General features: G+C 42.9%; 1 protein-coding gene across 2 annotated transcripts in view; it reads left to right on the top strand.

The window, feature by feature from the left end:
* Positions 1-15,514, top strand: part of ASTN2 (astrotactin 2) — a 997,527-nt gene that overhangs the window by 317,151 nt on the left and 664,862 nt on the right. For both annotated transcript variants that reach the window (XM_054520535.2, XM_054520536.2), the window contains exon 5: positions 336-443. In XM_054520535.2, coding sequence (XP_054376510.2) covers positions 336-443 — 108 coding nt within the window. The remainder of the gene's footprint in view (positions 1-335; positions 444-15,514) is intronic.

Below are 15,514 nucleotides of genomic sequence, written 5' to 3'. Positions count from 1 at the left end.
CAGGTATTTTATATTTACATCTCCTTTAATCTTCAAAGCAATCTCACAAGGTGAATAGTTTTATCCCTATTTTAGAGAGACAGAACCCAGGGCTCAGAAAGGTGTGTTTTCCCTTCAAGGTCACACAGCCCAGAAGCTGCTGAGTCATGCTTGGACCCAAAATCTGCTTCACTGCAGAGCATGAACTCCTTCCATTTATCACACTGACTCCTGGGTTGCTTGGGATTTACGGAGAGAAGTCTGGGGATGGGATTGCTAATCTCTGGGATGGTTGAGGAATCTCACAAACTTCTGGAGGCCTGGGAGGCTGATTGATAGATTGTGCTTACTCACAGGAGGAATCAGCTTTGGGAGAGCCAAGGGGACGTCGGGCTCAGAGGCAGATGATGAAACGCAGCTGACATTCTACACGGAGCAGTACCGCAGTCGCCGCCGCAGCAAAGGTAATAGTGTCCTTGGAAGGTTCCAGAACCAGAGTTTGTAGAAGGAAATCCTGGAAATCAGATTTTGTGTTCACTAGCAAATCCTAAATCTTCTCTAACCTGGTCCCAATCTGGTTAAAACTGAGCTTAGTTATCTGCTGCCCTGGCTACATGGGTGACCTTCAGTATATCCTTTTCCTGGCTTATTCTTTATTTGCTTTCTGTCCTACGTTATTCCTCAAAAAATATCGTGAATTGTTTTTGGTTTATGCAGATTTTTAAAAATTCAAAACAGGAAATGAAATAACTAATCATATTAATATGAAAATAAGAATAAGGAAAATTATTCAAACCCAGGTTGGGTTGATGTAGAATAATCCCTGCCATACTGTTTTGTAGTTCTTAGAAGAGGCTGGCAATTTAAGTAAGAAATTCCTGGCAGCCAAAGTGTAAAGGGAAACATACTCAGAAATAAAATGTACAGGGTTAATGGAAAAGAATCAAGCATTTGTTCAGGAAATTTTACTTACCAGACCAGAGATAAAGTCCTCTACTTGGTATGTATAAATAAGATACCATGTGCCTTTCTAGACAGTTTCTTCAACAGATAAAATTCAGTATTGGTGCATAATTATTTCTCACAATGGCACTCAATGTAGGGAGATGGCCAAATGCTGAAGCAGGACTCCACAAAGGTCTAAAACCTGTGGCCAAGATCCATCATTCCCTGATGATTCAACGTGCTCTGAAGGGAAAACATAGCATATTTCAGGCAATTGCCTGTGAATGTAATTCTTCATCTTGGATTGTCCATAAGGATGGGAAAGCAGCCAGTTTGAGATTGCATTCTTGGAAGAGACCCTCCTGGGGTACAAACATGGATTCCATGCCAGTGATAAAGGGCAGATCCATCCATGGGCTTTAACCACCCACTGAAAAGAAGGTCCTGTGACAAACAAGTCCAGGTCATGTGGCAGGGAACCTGGCCCTTCTCTCCTACCTCCACAAAGAGGTGGGCTGAGAAGTAGCTGGGGCAGGGAGAAGGAGGAGGAGGAACCTTTCTCACAAACCATGCTGCATGCATTCTATCCATGCACGGTGGACACTGCAAGAGCACAGATCTCCATAGCTTCTGTGTGCTCCTTTGGCTCTTAGGCAAGTTATTTGCCTTCTGTAAGCCTCAGTTTTTCATCTACAAGCTAGACCTTGTAACTGCCTCATGGGGTTGTGGATGAATTTTGGTTAACCTATGTAAAAAATTTATGGTGTCCGGTGGTTGCTAAAAGCAAAATAAGTCAGATATTATTAATGTCAGTTCAGTTCTCATTGTTGTTTTTCCTATCTCTTCACCTCTGGCATCTTTCACTGAAAAGCCCCACGTGGGAGGAGTGTTTCCATTGACACATGACATGGGAAGGGTTTGCAGCCTCTGTAGCCACTGGAAAAATGGGATCTGCCTCTCACTCCTTCCCACTCCTCAGCTTTCTCCACTTGATCTTAGCCAGAAAACTGAGAAGCAATCCTCAGCTTCCAGGAATCTGCATTGGAGATTTAGAAGTTGAAGATTGATGATTCTTGACTGGTCTTCTCCCTCACACAATCCAGCAGCCAGAATTAGGGCTGGGGAAGTCAATGGGTCCCCTCAGCAGGCCTGGGCTATTTATAGATAATTGGAAAAACATTCATCACTGAGCATGTCCCCCATAAATTGGAGTTCAACTTAGAAAAGCAAAAGCAAGCTACAGGCCTCGAGATGAATGATTTAACCCAGCAACTCCTTTCTTTCTCTCTCCTTCCATCCTTTCATTCTTTCCTCCCTCTCTCCCTCCCTTCTTCCCTCTTTCCTTTCCTTTCGTCTCTTCTCCTCTCCTCCCTCCCTTCCTTCCTCTCTTCTTCCCTTTCTCCCTCCCTCCCTCCCTCTTTCCCTTCCTCTCTCCCTCCTTTCTTTCTTCCTTTCATACATACCACAAATATTTGTTCTGCACCAACTACATGCCTGCCACTCTTCTAGGCAGTGGGGACACAAACCAAACAACAATTTAAAATTCCTACTCTTGTGGGGTTTATATTATATCAAAATACAAATCTATTAGATGGTGATAAATGCTAAAAGAAAAGGAGACAACAAGGAAGGGAACTGAGAGAATATGGAAGGAATTGAATGCTTAGATTCAGTGAGCATAAATTACCCTACCCTTTTTGCAGGATCACAGGGATAGCTTTCTTAATACTGTGTTTCATGTTGTTAGGTTGTTGCTGTTGCTGCTGCAGCTATAATTTTTTGTTGTTGAATACAGAGAGTGAATTTGGTTCTGCAACATCTTTGTTCTAGGCAAATGAACTTAGAACCCAAAGTCTCAGTCTGCAAGTACCACAATTCATCATGAAAGGGCTGTGATCCGTTTTTTTCTGTTTCATATAGTTTGGGCAGGAGTTAGGGTGCCTTCAGCATTCACTGACTTAATGGGAAAAAGGCACAGGACAGAGGTGAGCCAAGGGAGGTCCAGGAGCCCTTGGTGATATAAGAGCAACAGAGCATAGTACTAAAAGCATGGATTCTGGTGGTAGGTTACGTGGGTTCAAATCCCAGCCCCCCCACTTACTGGCAATGTCATATTAATCATGGAACTTAACATCTCTGTGCATCAATTCCCTAAGTCGTAAAATGAGGATATTAAGATGAAAGCATGGAGAGTTGTTCTAAAGATTAAAATTACTTGATACCTGCAAAGCATTCAGGTGGAGATAGGGAGGGAGAGAAATTGTGGCAGAGTGAAGTTGCTGACAAGGACCATTGGATTTACTGTGGGGACAGGAAGGGAGTCTCAGATCTGCTACCAACTCACTGTGTGACCTTAGTAAAGTCTCTTTTGTTATCCAGATCTCTGTTTTTCAATCTGAAACATGGGAGAGTGGATGAGTGGATCTCTAAGATCTCTTCTTACTTGTGTGTGAATGGGACATGCGGCATATTTCTGAGAATCTCCTGTTATTGGGATGTACCTGGCTTCCAGCTTCAGCTTCCTTTGCACCCTGTTTACCTCCCCCATGTCCAGTGCCACTCCCCTTTCCTGTTTCTCTCCTTTAGGTTCTAGCTGTGACACTAGAATGGTTCTGTTGTCCCCTTTGGCTGTGCTGATGGGTTCTTTCTTCCCTACACCCCCAGGCCTGCCTGGACCTGTAACATCCCAGTCCTCTCCTGTTCCTCTGCCATCATCATTTCAGCTCCTCTTTAGCAAAGGCAATGACTCAGCAGTTCCCTGCAGTCTGCCCAGGGGTGTGTGAGCCAGCCCAGCTGTGACACAGAAGAGATGATGAAGTTCAAGGAGGTAGGGGAAGAAAGAGATAAAAGTACCAGGAAAGGCAGTTCCTTGTGCTAGTTGAGAATGGTCATCTAATAGCATTTGGGACTCCATATGAATTCACTGTAACCATTTCAGGTCTATCTGAAAAATAGGAGCTGAGCTGTGTTTTCCAAATCTCGAGGCATGTGGGCTTTGATAAAGACATTCAACTTTACCATCTTTGAAGTACTCAGAAGGAAGTTGAGTCTTTGGGGCTATCTATGTGTGACAGGAACAGTGATTTTCAGTCCTGGCTTTGCCACCACGTTTCTGTGTGGCCTTGGCCAATTCCCTGCTGGTCTCTGAGTCTCACATTTTCAATCTCTAAGTAGAGATTTAAGAGGAGTGCTCAGAAGCAACTCGATCAGCACTGGTTAGGGGCCCTGCACTGCAGTTCAGACTGTTTCAGATGTTAGAAGATTTTGGAAGACAAAGTTATTGAACTGAGTGTTTCAGATTATCCCAGCTTTGGGAGAAGGAAGACAGGATAAACAGCAGCTAAATATGGGAGGGCTTCCTGAAAGAGTTGAGGCTGGGAAGTTGCCTGAGTCTCAGACATAGCTCTGCCTCTTTTCGTCCATGGGACATGAACCAGTATTCTCAAATTCCCATCTTTAAAATGCAGTCACTACATCTCCTTCACAGGGTCATTGTGGAGATTAAAATAATGAGTATCTCCTTTATAACTTCAACTTCTGCCAACAAATTCTCCCCTTCTCCACTGCTGCCATCCTAGTCCCTGCCACCTGCATCCTTTGCTTTAAAACTGCTAAAAGTCCTCTCTTGCTAAAAGTCTCCCTTGCTGTCTTCCAGCCCATTCTCAATCATGTAGCCAGAGTGATCATCTTTACAAATGTAAATAGGGATCATGTTGTTTCTCCTCTTAGAAGCTTTCAGTGCTTTCCTTTTGCTTTCAGGATGAAATGGAAACTCCCTACACACCTGCAATCCTGAGTGATCTTGCCCTGCCTCTCTCCCCAGGGCTCTGTCTGCTCCTTCCCTCCCCACCCCACCTCTCCCCCAGGGCCTCTTCCCCAGCACTCCTGCATCTGTCCTGCCACAGCCTTCACAACATTTGTCTCCTGGAATGCTCTTCCCTGCCGTTTGACTCATTCACCTGCCCCCCGTCACGTGAGACCTCCACTTAAATGGCATATTTTCTGCAAAGCTGTCCATACCTGAGTTAATTTCCCTGTCTCATTCTATACCAGATGCTGTGCTGTACCCCCTTTGTAGACTTGGTAACCACTATAATTTTACATTTACTGATATGCTTCCTGAGTACTATTTGTGTCCTCCACTGAACTGGAAACTTCACGAGCATAGACACATTGTCATTTGTGTCCAGTTTTGTCCTCAAAACCAAGCACAGGGGGATGGGCTCATAGTAGGCACTGGGTGAATATTTTGAATGAATGAATGAATGATGAGTGAATGGATGAAAGAAACACTTGCACAGTGTTTGGCTTATAGGTGTTCAGGATGGAGGCTGCTTTTCTGCCTGCCCCCTCTTGTTTTATCTCGCTTTACGCCTGCCTGCTGGAAAAGGGCCTGCTCTCTTCTTCCCTTCTTTTTCCTGCTCCTGGTAAACAGAGCTGGGGCCTTACCTCGCCCTATTTTTCTACTTCAAGGCCACCAGGAAGGCCATGCCCAGCAGTGGCAAGAGGGCCTTGGTGGTGAAAAGCACACTCTGCCTGAGTTCTTTGAGTGTGACTATCCTGCGTGCCATCTGGGAACGATGTAACCAGGCCAGAAGGCTGCATGGCAGAAAAGGTTACACTGAAGGCTAGTGCTGGGGAGTGGGGTATGGAAGAGAAGGAGAGAGGAAATCTCTAACAAGTGTTTGTACATAGATCTCTTTCTTAGCATATCCCATGAGAGAAATAGGACTGGCATTAGATTCAGCCAGACCCAGCTGTGAGTCCTGACCTCACCTTGTCATCCCTTCCATGTGACCCTGTGTGGATTTTAACCTGTGGGTGCTTCCCTTTGCATAAAATGGAGCTGTTGACACCTGCCTCACAGAGTAAGCACCCAGTGGAAGGTGCTGGGTCTTACCCAAAGATGCCCAAGAAATATTTGTTCTGTCTTCTAATATTTTATTCCCCTTCAAAACATTCTGAGCTCCAAACTAAATCAGCTCAAATCCCATTTTCAGCAATAGGATCCATTATGAAAGAGATTTGATGTACACTTTGGAAGTACTTTGTCTTTCCTAAGCTTTAGGCTCTTTGTAAGGAGAATGGGACTATTTTGGAGGGGTGTCTGGTATTTCCAAGTAGAACCTCTTCCCAAAGCAAAGAACTGTAGCCATCAATATGGAGAGTGGAAGGAAGGAGAAAAAGGCAAAGGGATGGAGAAACAGAGGTGGAGAGACCAAGATATGTGTGTCCGGTAGGATTTCCTAAATAAGGAGCCAGCAACATTTTTCTGTAAGTGGCCAATTAATAAACATTTTCAGCTTTGCAGGCCTTCCTGTCCCTGTTGGACGTACTCAACTTTGTTGTTAGACTGTGTGAAACCTGCCATAGGCAACACATAGATGAATGGACATAAATATTTTCTAATAAACGTTATTTTTAAAAACAGGTGCTAGTTCAGATTTCACCCATGAAACTTAGCTGACTCGTGCCTTAAACCATTGATATGTTACCCTCACCTGTATGTCTGGTCCAGGATGCATGTGTACAAATTCACCATGCTCTGTGAAAATAAAGTCTAACCCCATATCATATATGATCATTCTGTCTAAGTCTATTTGTTGCCTATCAATCAATGAATGGATAAAGAAACAGTCATATATATACATGATGGAATACTACTTGGCCATAAAAAGGAATGAATTAACAGCATTTGCAGCAACCTGGATGAGATTGGAGACTATTATTCTAAATGAAGTATCTCAGGAACGGAAAACCAAACATCGTATGTTCTCACTGATATGTGGGAGCTAAGCTATGATGAGCAAAGGCATAAGAAGAATACAATGGACTTTGGGAACTTGGGGGAAAGGTTGGGAGGGGGGCGAGGGATAAAAGACTACAAATAGGGTACAGTGTATACTGCTCAGGTGATGGGTGAACCAAAAATCTCAGAAATCACCACTAAAGAACTTACTCATGTAACCAAATACCACCTGTACCCCAATAAACTGTGGAAAAAAATAAAAATAAAGAATGGAAAAAAAACACAAACAAAAAATAAATAAAAGAGTCTATTTGTCATGCAAGGCATTCTATGTTTGATCAAGTAAATAACCCTTCAGTATATCATTGTTTTAGGTGTGCCAATTCTGATGGCATTTTACAGAATTAAGTAATAATCTAGCTAATATAATAGGTTACTACTGGGAAGAATTAAACATATATTCGTCCGAGATGGTACTCCATAGAGCAAAGAATGTTGGACTCAGAGTCAGGAGATGTGTGCTCAAGTCCACACCTCACCATTAACTAGCTTGGTGACCTTGGCAAGCCTGTGCTCCCTTGGGACCTCAACTTTCTTATTGTCATACAAGGGTATTTACATCATATGTCATCAAGACTGAGCCCCATTGTAGTTTAGCCTGTATTTATGGAATAAGCGACCCTACTAACCATGCTGCTGGGCAGTGAGAAAATGGAGCCTCAGCACCCAATCTCACAGTGGTTACAGTCTCTGGAGGCAAGGAGTGTGCAAACTCACACAGGGAAGCGTTGCTAATCAGGATAAGCTTCTGTACAGCTGAAAGTCCAGATGAGAAGTGCAGGTGGTTTGCCCAGCCCTGGGCACAATGCTGAGCAGGAGACAGAGCTGTTAAAGCTGCTGGATCATTTCAGCAGTGTAGGCACCCAGCATGAACCTCCCAGCCCAGCTCTGTGCTGTATGGGTTTGGGTGCATCTCTCTCCCTCTCTGGACCTCGCTTTTCTCATCTGCACGTTGCTCAGCCAGTTATAGATATCCAGGTTTTCTGATCCCCAATCTCACGTACTTTCCTCTAAGCTTTGCTGCTTAGTTCTCCAGCAGAGAGAACCAGAGCATGAATGCTGCTGGTGGTCTTATTTCTTTGTTTTGGTTGCTTGTTTTAATTTGGCAATTCCTAAGCTGGGATTTTCTGTAAATAAGAACCACTGAATCCATAAGAAAAACTTCGTACTAAGGTATGTGGATGTATGACTTTTCTTTATGATTCTCCCCCATCTCCAACACACACACAGTTTAATCCTGTTTTCGAGGAAAAGGATAGGTAAGGAAATGTTCAAGTCATATCTGCAGAAGAGGCCTTTGGAAACTGAAGCCTCCTGTTATGAAATATAAGCCATGAGTCCCAAAATGGATCAGAGACTCCAGGAAATGAAAATGGGATGAAGTGAAAGCTGAGCATCTGCGGAAGAGTACCTGCCAAGGTGTGAGGGCGGATGATACGTGGTACCCTGGGGAAGGGGGTGGAGGAGAGATGCCAGAACTGAGTAGAGCCCAAATTCATGTGCAGGAATGATGGAAAATGAGGCTGGAGAAAGAGGCAGCAACTGTGCCTTGACCACTGACCAAGGGCTTACCTCATCCTTTACCCATCACTTCTCATCAAACAACAAGGTTTCATTTCACTCTAAGGGTAATCCATTCAGTCTTCCATTTTATGCACATAAAAATCAAGGCTCAGATAAGGGAAACATTTTCCTCAAGGTTAATCATCTCCTCAAATGACAAATCAAATGGGGCAAAATGTTAACAACAGGTGAAGATAAGCCAAAGATAGATAGGCATTCTTTTTTTTTTTTTTAATTATTATTATACTTTAAGTTTTAGAGTACATGTGCACAATGTGCAGGTTAGTTACATATGTATACATGTGCCATGCTGGTGTGCTGCACCCATTAACTCGTCATTTAGCATTAGGTATAGCTCCTAAAGCTATCCCTCCCCCTCCCCCCACCTCACAACAGTCCCCAGAGTGTGATGTTCCCCTTCCTGTGTCCATGTGTTCTCATTGTTCAATTCCCACCTATGAGTGAGAATATGCGGTGTTTGGTTTTTTGTTCTTGCGATAGTTTACTGAGAATGATGATTTCCAATTTCATCCATGTCCCTACAAAGGACATGAACTCATCATATTTTATGGCTGCATAGTACTCCATGGCGTATAAGTGCCACATTTTCTTAATCCAGTCTATCATTGTTGGACATTTGGGTTGCTTCCAAGTCTTTGCTATTGTGAATAGTGCCGCAATAAACATACGTGTGCATGTGTCTTTATAGCAGCATGATTGATAGTCCTTTGGGTATATACCCAGTAATGGGATGGCTGGGTCAAATGGTATTTCTAGTTCTAGATCCCTGAGGAATCACCACACTGACTTCCACAATGGTTGAACTAGTTTACAGTCCCACCAACAGTGTGAAAGTGTTCCTATTTCTCCACATCCTCTCCAGCACCTGTTGTTTCCTGACTTTTTAATGATTGCCATTCTAACTGGTGTGAGATGGTATCTCATTGTGGTTTTGATTTGCATTTGTCTGATAGCCAGTGATGGTGAGCATTTTATCATGTGTTTTTTGGCTGCATAAACGTCTTCTTTTGAGAAGTGTCTGTTCATGTCCTTCGCCCACTTTTTGATGGGGTTGTTTGTTTTTTTCTTGTAAATTTGTTGGAGTTCATTGTAGATTCTGGATATTAGCCCTTTGTCAGATGAGTAGGTTGCGAAAATTTTCTCCCATTTTGTAGGTTGCCTGTTCACTCTGATGGTAGTTTCCTTTGCTGTGCAGAAGCTCTTGAGTTTAATTAGATCCCATTTGTCAATTTTGGCTTTTGTTGCCATTGCTTTTGGTGTTTTAGACATGAAGCCCTTGCCCATGCCTATGTCCTGAATGGTAATGCCTAGGTTTTCTTCTAGGGTTTTTATGGTTTTAGGTCTAACGTTTAAGTCTTTAATCCATCTTGAATTAATTTTTGTATAAGGTGTAAGGAAGGGATCCAGTTTCAGCTTTCTACATATGGCTAGTCAGTTTTCCCAGCACCATTTATTAAATAGGGAATCCTTTCCCCATTGCTTATTTTTCTCAGGTTTATCAAAGATCAGATAGTTGTAGATATGCGGCGTTATTTCTGAGGGCCCTGTTCTGTTCCATTGATCTATATCTCTGTTTTGGTACCAGTACCATGCTGTTTTGGTTACTGTAGCCTTGTAGTATAGTTTGAAGTCAGGTAGCATGATGCCTCCAGCTTTGTTCTTTTGGCTTAGGATTGACTTGGCGATGCGGGCTCTTTTTTGGTGCCACATGAACTTTAAAGTAGTTTTTTCCAATTCTGTGAAGAAAGTCATTGGTAGCTTGATGGGGATGGCATTGAATCTATAATTTACCTTGGGCAGTATGGCCATTATCATGATATTGATTCTTCCTGCCCATGAGCATGGAATGTTGTTCCGTTTGTTTGTATCCTCTTTTATTTCATTGAGCAGTGGTTTGTAGTTCTCCTTGAAGAGGTCCTTCACATCCCTTGTAAGTTGGATTCCTAGGTATTTTATTCTCTTTGAAGCAATTGTGAATGGGAGTTCACTCGTGATTTGGCTCTCTGTTTGTCTGTTATTGATGTATAAGAATGCTTGTGATTTTTGTACATTGATTTTGTATCCTGAGACTTTGCTGAAGTTGCTTATCAGCTTAAGGAGATTTTGGGCTGAGACAATGGAGTTTTCTAGATATACAATCATGTCATCTGCAAACAGGGACAATTTGACTTCCTCTTTTCCTAATTGAATACCCTTTATTTCCTTCTCCTGCCTAATTGCCCTGGCCAGAACTTCCAACACTATGTTGAATAGGAGTGGTGAGAGAGGGCATCCCTGTCTTGTGCCAGTTTTCAAAGGCAATGCTTCCAGTTTTTGCCTATTCAGTATGATATTGGCTGTGGGTTTGTCATAGATAGCTCTTATTATTATGAGATACGTCCCATCAATACCTAATTTCTTGAGAGTTTTTAGCATGAAGCGTTGTTGAATTTTGTCAAAGGCCTTTTCTGCATCTATTGAGATAATCATGTGGTTTTTGTCTTTGGTTCTGTTTATATGCTGGATTACATTTATTGATTTGTGTATATTGAACCAGCCTTGCATCCCAGGGATGAAGCCCACTTGATCATGGTGGATAAGCTTTTTGATATGCTGCTGGATTCGTTTTGCCAGTATTTTATTGAGGATTTTTGCATCAATGTTCATCAAGGATATTGGTCTAAAATTCTCTTTTTTTGTTGTGTCTCTGCCCGGCTTTGGTATCAGGATGATGTTGGCCCATAAAATGAGTTAGGGAGTATTCCCTCTTTTTCTATTGATTGGAATAGTTTCAGAAGGAATGGTACCAGTTCCTCCTTGTACCTCTGGTAGAATTCGGCTGTGAATCCATCTGATCCTGGACTCTTTTTGGTTGGTAAGCTATTGATTATTGCCACAATTTCAGAGCCTGTTATTGGTCTATTCAGAGATTCAACTTCTTCTTGGTTTAGTCTTGGGAGAGCGTATGTGTCGAGGAATTTATCCATTTCTTCTAGATTTTCTAGTTTATTTGCGTAGAGGTGTTTGTTGTATTCTCTGATGGTAGTTTGTATTTCTGTGGGATTGGTGGTGATATCCCCTTTATCATTTTTTATTGCGTCTATTTGATTCTTCTCTCTTTCTTCTTTATTAGTCTTGCTAGCAGTCTGTCAATTTTGTTGATCCTTTCAAAAAACCAGCTCCTGGATTCATTAATTTTTTGAAGGATTTTTTGTGTCTCTATTTCCTTCAGTTCTGCTCTGATTTTAGTTATTTCTTGCCTTCTACTAGCTTTTGAATGTGTTTGCTCTTGCTTTTCTAGTTCTTTTAATTGTGATGTTAGGGTGTCAATTTTGGATCTTTCCTGCTTTCTCTTGTGGGCATTTAGTGCTATAAATTTCCCTCTACACACTGCTTTGAATGTGTCCCAGAGATTCTGGCATGTTGTGTCTTTGTTCTCGTTGGTTTCAAAGAACATCTTTATTTCTGCCTTCATTTCGTTTTGTACCCAGTAGTCATTCAGGAGCAGGTTGTTCAGTTTCCATGTAGTTGAGCGGTTTTGAGTGAGTTTCTTAATCCTGAGTTCTAGTTTGATTGCACTGTGGTCTGAGAGACAGTTTGTTATAATTTCTGATCTTTTGTATTTGCTGAGGAGAGCTTTACTTCCAACTATGTGGTCAATTTTGGAATAGGTGTGGTGTGGTGCCGTAAAAAATGTATATTCTGTTGATTTGGGGTAGAGAGTTCCGTAGATGTCTAATAGGTCTGCTTGGTGCAGAGCTGAGTTCAATTCCTTGGTGTCCTTGTTAACTTTCCTTCTCGTTGATCTGTCTAATGTTGACAGTGGGGTGTTAAAGTCTCCCATTCTTATTGTGTGGGAGTCTAAGTCTCTTTGTAGGTCACTCAGGACTTGCTTTATGAATCTGGGTGCTCCTGTATTGGGTGCCTATGTATTTAGAATAGTTAGCTCTTCTTGTTGAATTGATCCCTTTACCATTATGTAATGGCCTTCTTTGTCTCTTTTCATCTTTGTTGGTTTAAAGTCTGTTTTATCAGAGAATAGGATTGCAACCCCTGCCTTTTTTTGTTTTCCATTTGCTCGGTAGATCTTCCTCCATCCTTTTATTTTGAGCCTATGTGTGTCTGTGCACATGAGATGGGTTTCCTGAATACAGCACACTGATGGGTCTTGACTCTTTATCCAATTTGCCAGTCTGTGTCTTTTAATTGGAGCATTTAGTCCATTTACATTTAAAGTTAATATTGTTATGAGTAAATTTGATCCTGTCGTTATGATGTTAGCTGGTTATTTTGCTCGTTAGTTGATACAGTTTCTTCCTAGCCTCGATGGTCTTTACAATTTGGCATGATTTTGCAGTGGCTAGTACCGGTTTTTCCTTTCCACATTTAGTGCTTCCTTCAGGAGCTCTTTTAGGGCAGGCCTGGTGGTGACAAAATCTCTCAGCATTTGCTTGTCTGTAAAGGATTTTATTTCTCCTTCACTTATGAAGCTTAGTTTGGCTGGATATGAAATTCTGGGTTGAAAATTCTTTTCTTTAATTATGTTGAATATTGGCCCCCACTCTCTTCTGGCTTGTAGGGTTTCTGCTGAGAGATCAGCTGTTAGTCTGATGGGCTTCCCTTTGAGGGTAACCCGACCTTTCTCTCTGGCTGCCCTCAACATTTTTTCCTTCATTTCAACTTTGGTTAATCTGATTATTATGTGTCTTGGAGCTGCTCTTCTCGAGGAGTATCTTTGTGGCATTCTGTGTGTTTCCTGAATCTGAATGTTGGCCTGCCTTGCTAGATTGGGGAAGTTCTCCTGGATAATATCCTGCAGAGTGTTTTCCAACTTGGTTCCATTCTCCCCGTCACTTTCAGGTACACCAATCAGACGTAGATTTGGTCTTTTCACATAGTCCCATATTTCTTGGAGGCTTTGTTCATTTCTTTTTATTCTTTTTTCTCTAAACTTCCCTTCTCGCTTCATTTCATTCATTTCATCTTCCATCACTGACACCCTTTCTTCCAGTTGATTGCATCGGCTCCTGAGGCTTCTGCATTCTTCATGTAGTTCTCGAGCCTTGGCTTTCAGCTCCATCAGCTCTTTTAAGCACTTCTCTGTATTGGTTATTCTAGTTATACATTCGTCTAAATTTTTTTCAAAGTTTTCAACTTCTTTGCCTTTGGTTTGAATTTCCTCCTGTAGCTCGGAGTAATTTGATCGTCTGAAGCCTTCTTCTCTCAACTCGTCAAAGTCATTCTCCGTCCAGCTTTGTTCCATTGCTGGTGAGGAGCTGCATTCCTTTGGAGGAGGAGAGGTGCTCTGCTTTTTAGAGTTTCCAGTTTTTCTGCTCTGTTTTTTCCCCATCTTTGTGGTTTTATCTACTTTTGGTCTTTGATGATGGTGATGTACAGATGGGTTTTTGGTGTGGATGTCCTTTCTGTTTGTTAGTTTTCCTTCTAACAGACAGGACCCTCAGCTGCAGGTCTGTTGGAGTTTACTAGAGGTCCACTCCGACCCTGTTTGCCTGGGTACCAGCAGCGGTGGCTGCAGAACAGCAGATTTTCGTGAACCACGAATGCTGCTGTCTGATCGTTCCTCTGGAAGTTTTGTCTCAGAGGAGTACCCAGCCGTGTGAGGTGTCAATCTGCCTCTACTGGGGGTTGCCTCCCAGTTAGGCTGCTCGGGGGTCAGGGGTCAGGGACCCACTTGAGGAGGCAGTCTGCCTGTTCTCAGATCTCCAGCTGCGTGCTGGGAGAACCACTGCTCTCTTCAAAGCTGTCAGACAGGGACATTTAAGTCTGCAGAGGTTACTGCTGTCTTTTTGTTTGTCTGTGCCCTGTCCCCAGAGGTGGAGCCTACAGAGGCAGGCAGGCCTGCTTGAGCTGTGGTGGGCTCCACCCAGTTGGAGCTTCCCGGCTGCTTCGTTTACCTAAGCAAGCCTGGGCAATGGCGGGCGCCCCTCCCCCAGCGATAGGCATTCTTTGTACTCTTCTTATCTTTGCAACTTTGTCGGGTTGAAATTATTTCCAGTAATATACCCAGAAAATAGTGGGGCTTCTAGGTTGTACATAAGATCTTTGCTCTGCCATTTCCTAGCGTTGCAGAACCTAAGGCAAGACACATTTGTTCTCTGACCTCAGTTTCTCTTGGGTAAAGGAGGATAAGTGTAGTAGTTGTCCTTCTATTCTCCTTTGGGCTTGTTATGAGGATTAAATGAGATAACATAAGCAGAGGAAATGCTTAGCTGAGTGCATCCACCATGTGATTGTTTCATTGCTAGCTAGTTACAGCACATCAGTGCCTGAGCCACACAGGCTCCAGGTCCTCTTTCTAATGTACCAGTTTGCAAATTAATCTGCCTTCTAGAAAGACAATAGTGACCAGGTGCAGTGGCTCACTCCTGTAATCTCGGTACTTTGGGAGGCCAAGGTGGGTGGATTACTTAAGCCTGGGAGTTCCGGACCAGCCTGGGCAACATGGCGAAACCCCGTCTCTACAAAAAAATTAGCCAGATGTAGTGGCATATGCTTTTAATTCCAGCTACTCAGGAGGCTGAGGCTGGAGGATTGCTTGAGCTCTGGAGTTCAAGGCTGCAGTGAGCTGTGATTGCACCTTTGCACTAAAGACTGGGCATCAGAGTGAGACCCTGTCTCAAAAAAAAAAACAAAAAAACAAAAAAACAAAAAAAAAAACAAAGAAAAAGAAAAAAAACCCAATAAACATTTTTCTTGAAAATGTGAATTTTGTAGGCCTAGCCCCTTGGGGACATTGTGATGCAGATTTTCACGTCACCGTCCTCTGCTTCTTGCCTAAATTTAGGTAGCCTTGCTCATGGGCAGATCTACTGGCTTCCCTCTGCCAACCTGCAGAGCACGCCCCCAGGACCTGCTACTCAGAACAGAGTAAACACTGAAGACAGATCAATCAGTATTCTATCAGCCTCTAAGTCATTGTAGCCAGAGTAACCTGGGAGAGAGGGCTAGGCTTTAAGGAGAGGAAATGGTGTCCAAGGTATGGGGCAGATCAGCCTGCTACTCCCTACCCTGCAGAGATTCCCACTGAGGACAAGATGACTAGAGGCTCAAGAAAAAGGGTTAGCTAGAGGACCCACAGTTGACTGCATCAGCGCCTTCATGGGGTGGGTTTATCTGGTTATTACAGGGCCTGGACATGGGTACAGGGAAAGCAGGGGGAAGTTAAGACAGGGTGGAAAGCCAGGGGAGAGACCACTG

Source organism: Pongo abelii, chromosome 13 (genome assembly GCF_028885655.2).
Source record: "Pongo abelii isolate AG06213 chromosome 13, NHGRI_mPonAbe1-v2.0_pri, whole genome shotgun sequence".
Lineage (NCBI taxonomy): Eukaryota > Metazoa > Chordata > Mammalia > Primates > Hominidae > Pongo > Pongo abelii.
This window is presented reverse-complemented; position numbering and strand designations above follow the sequence as displayed.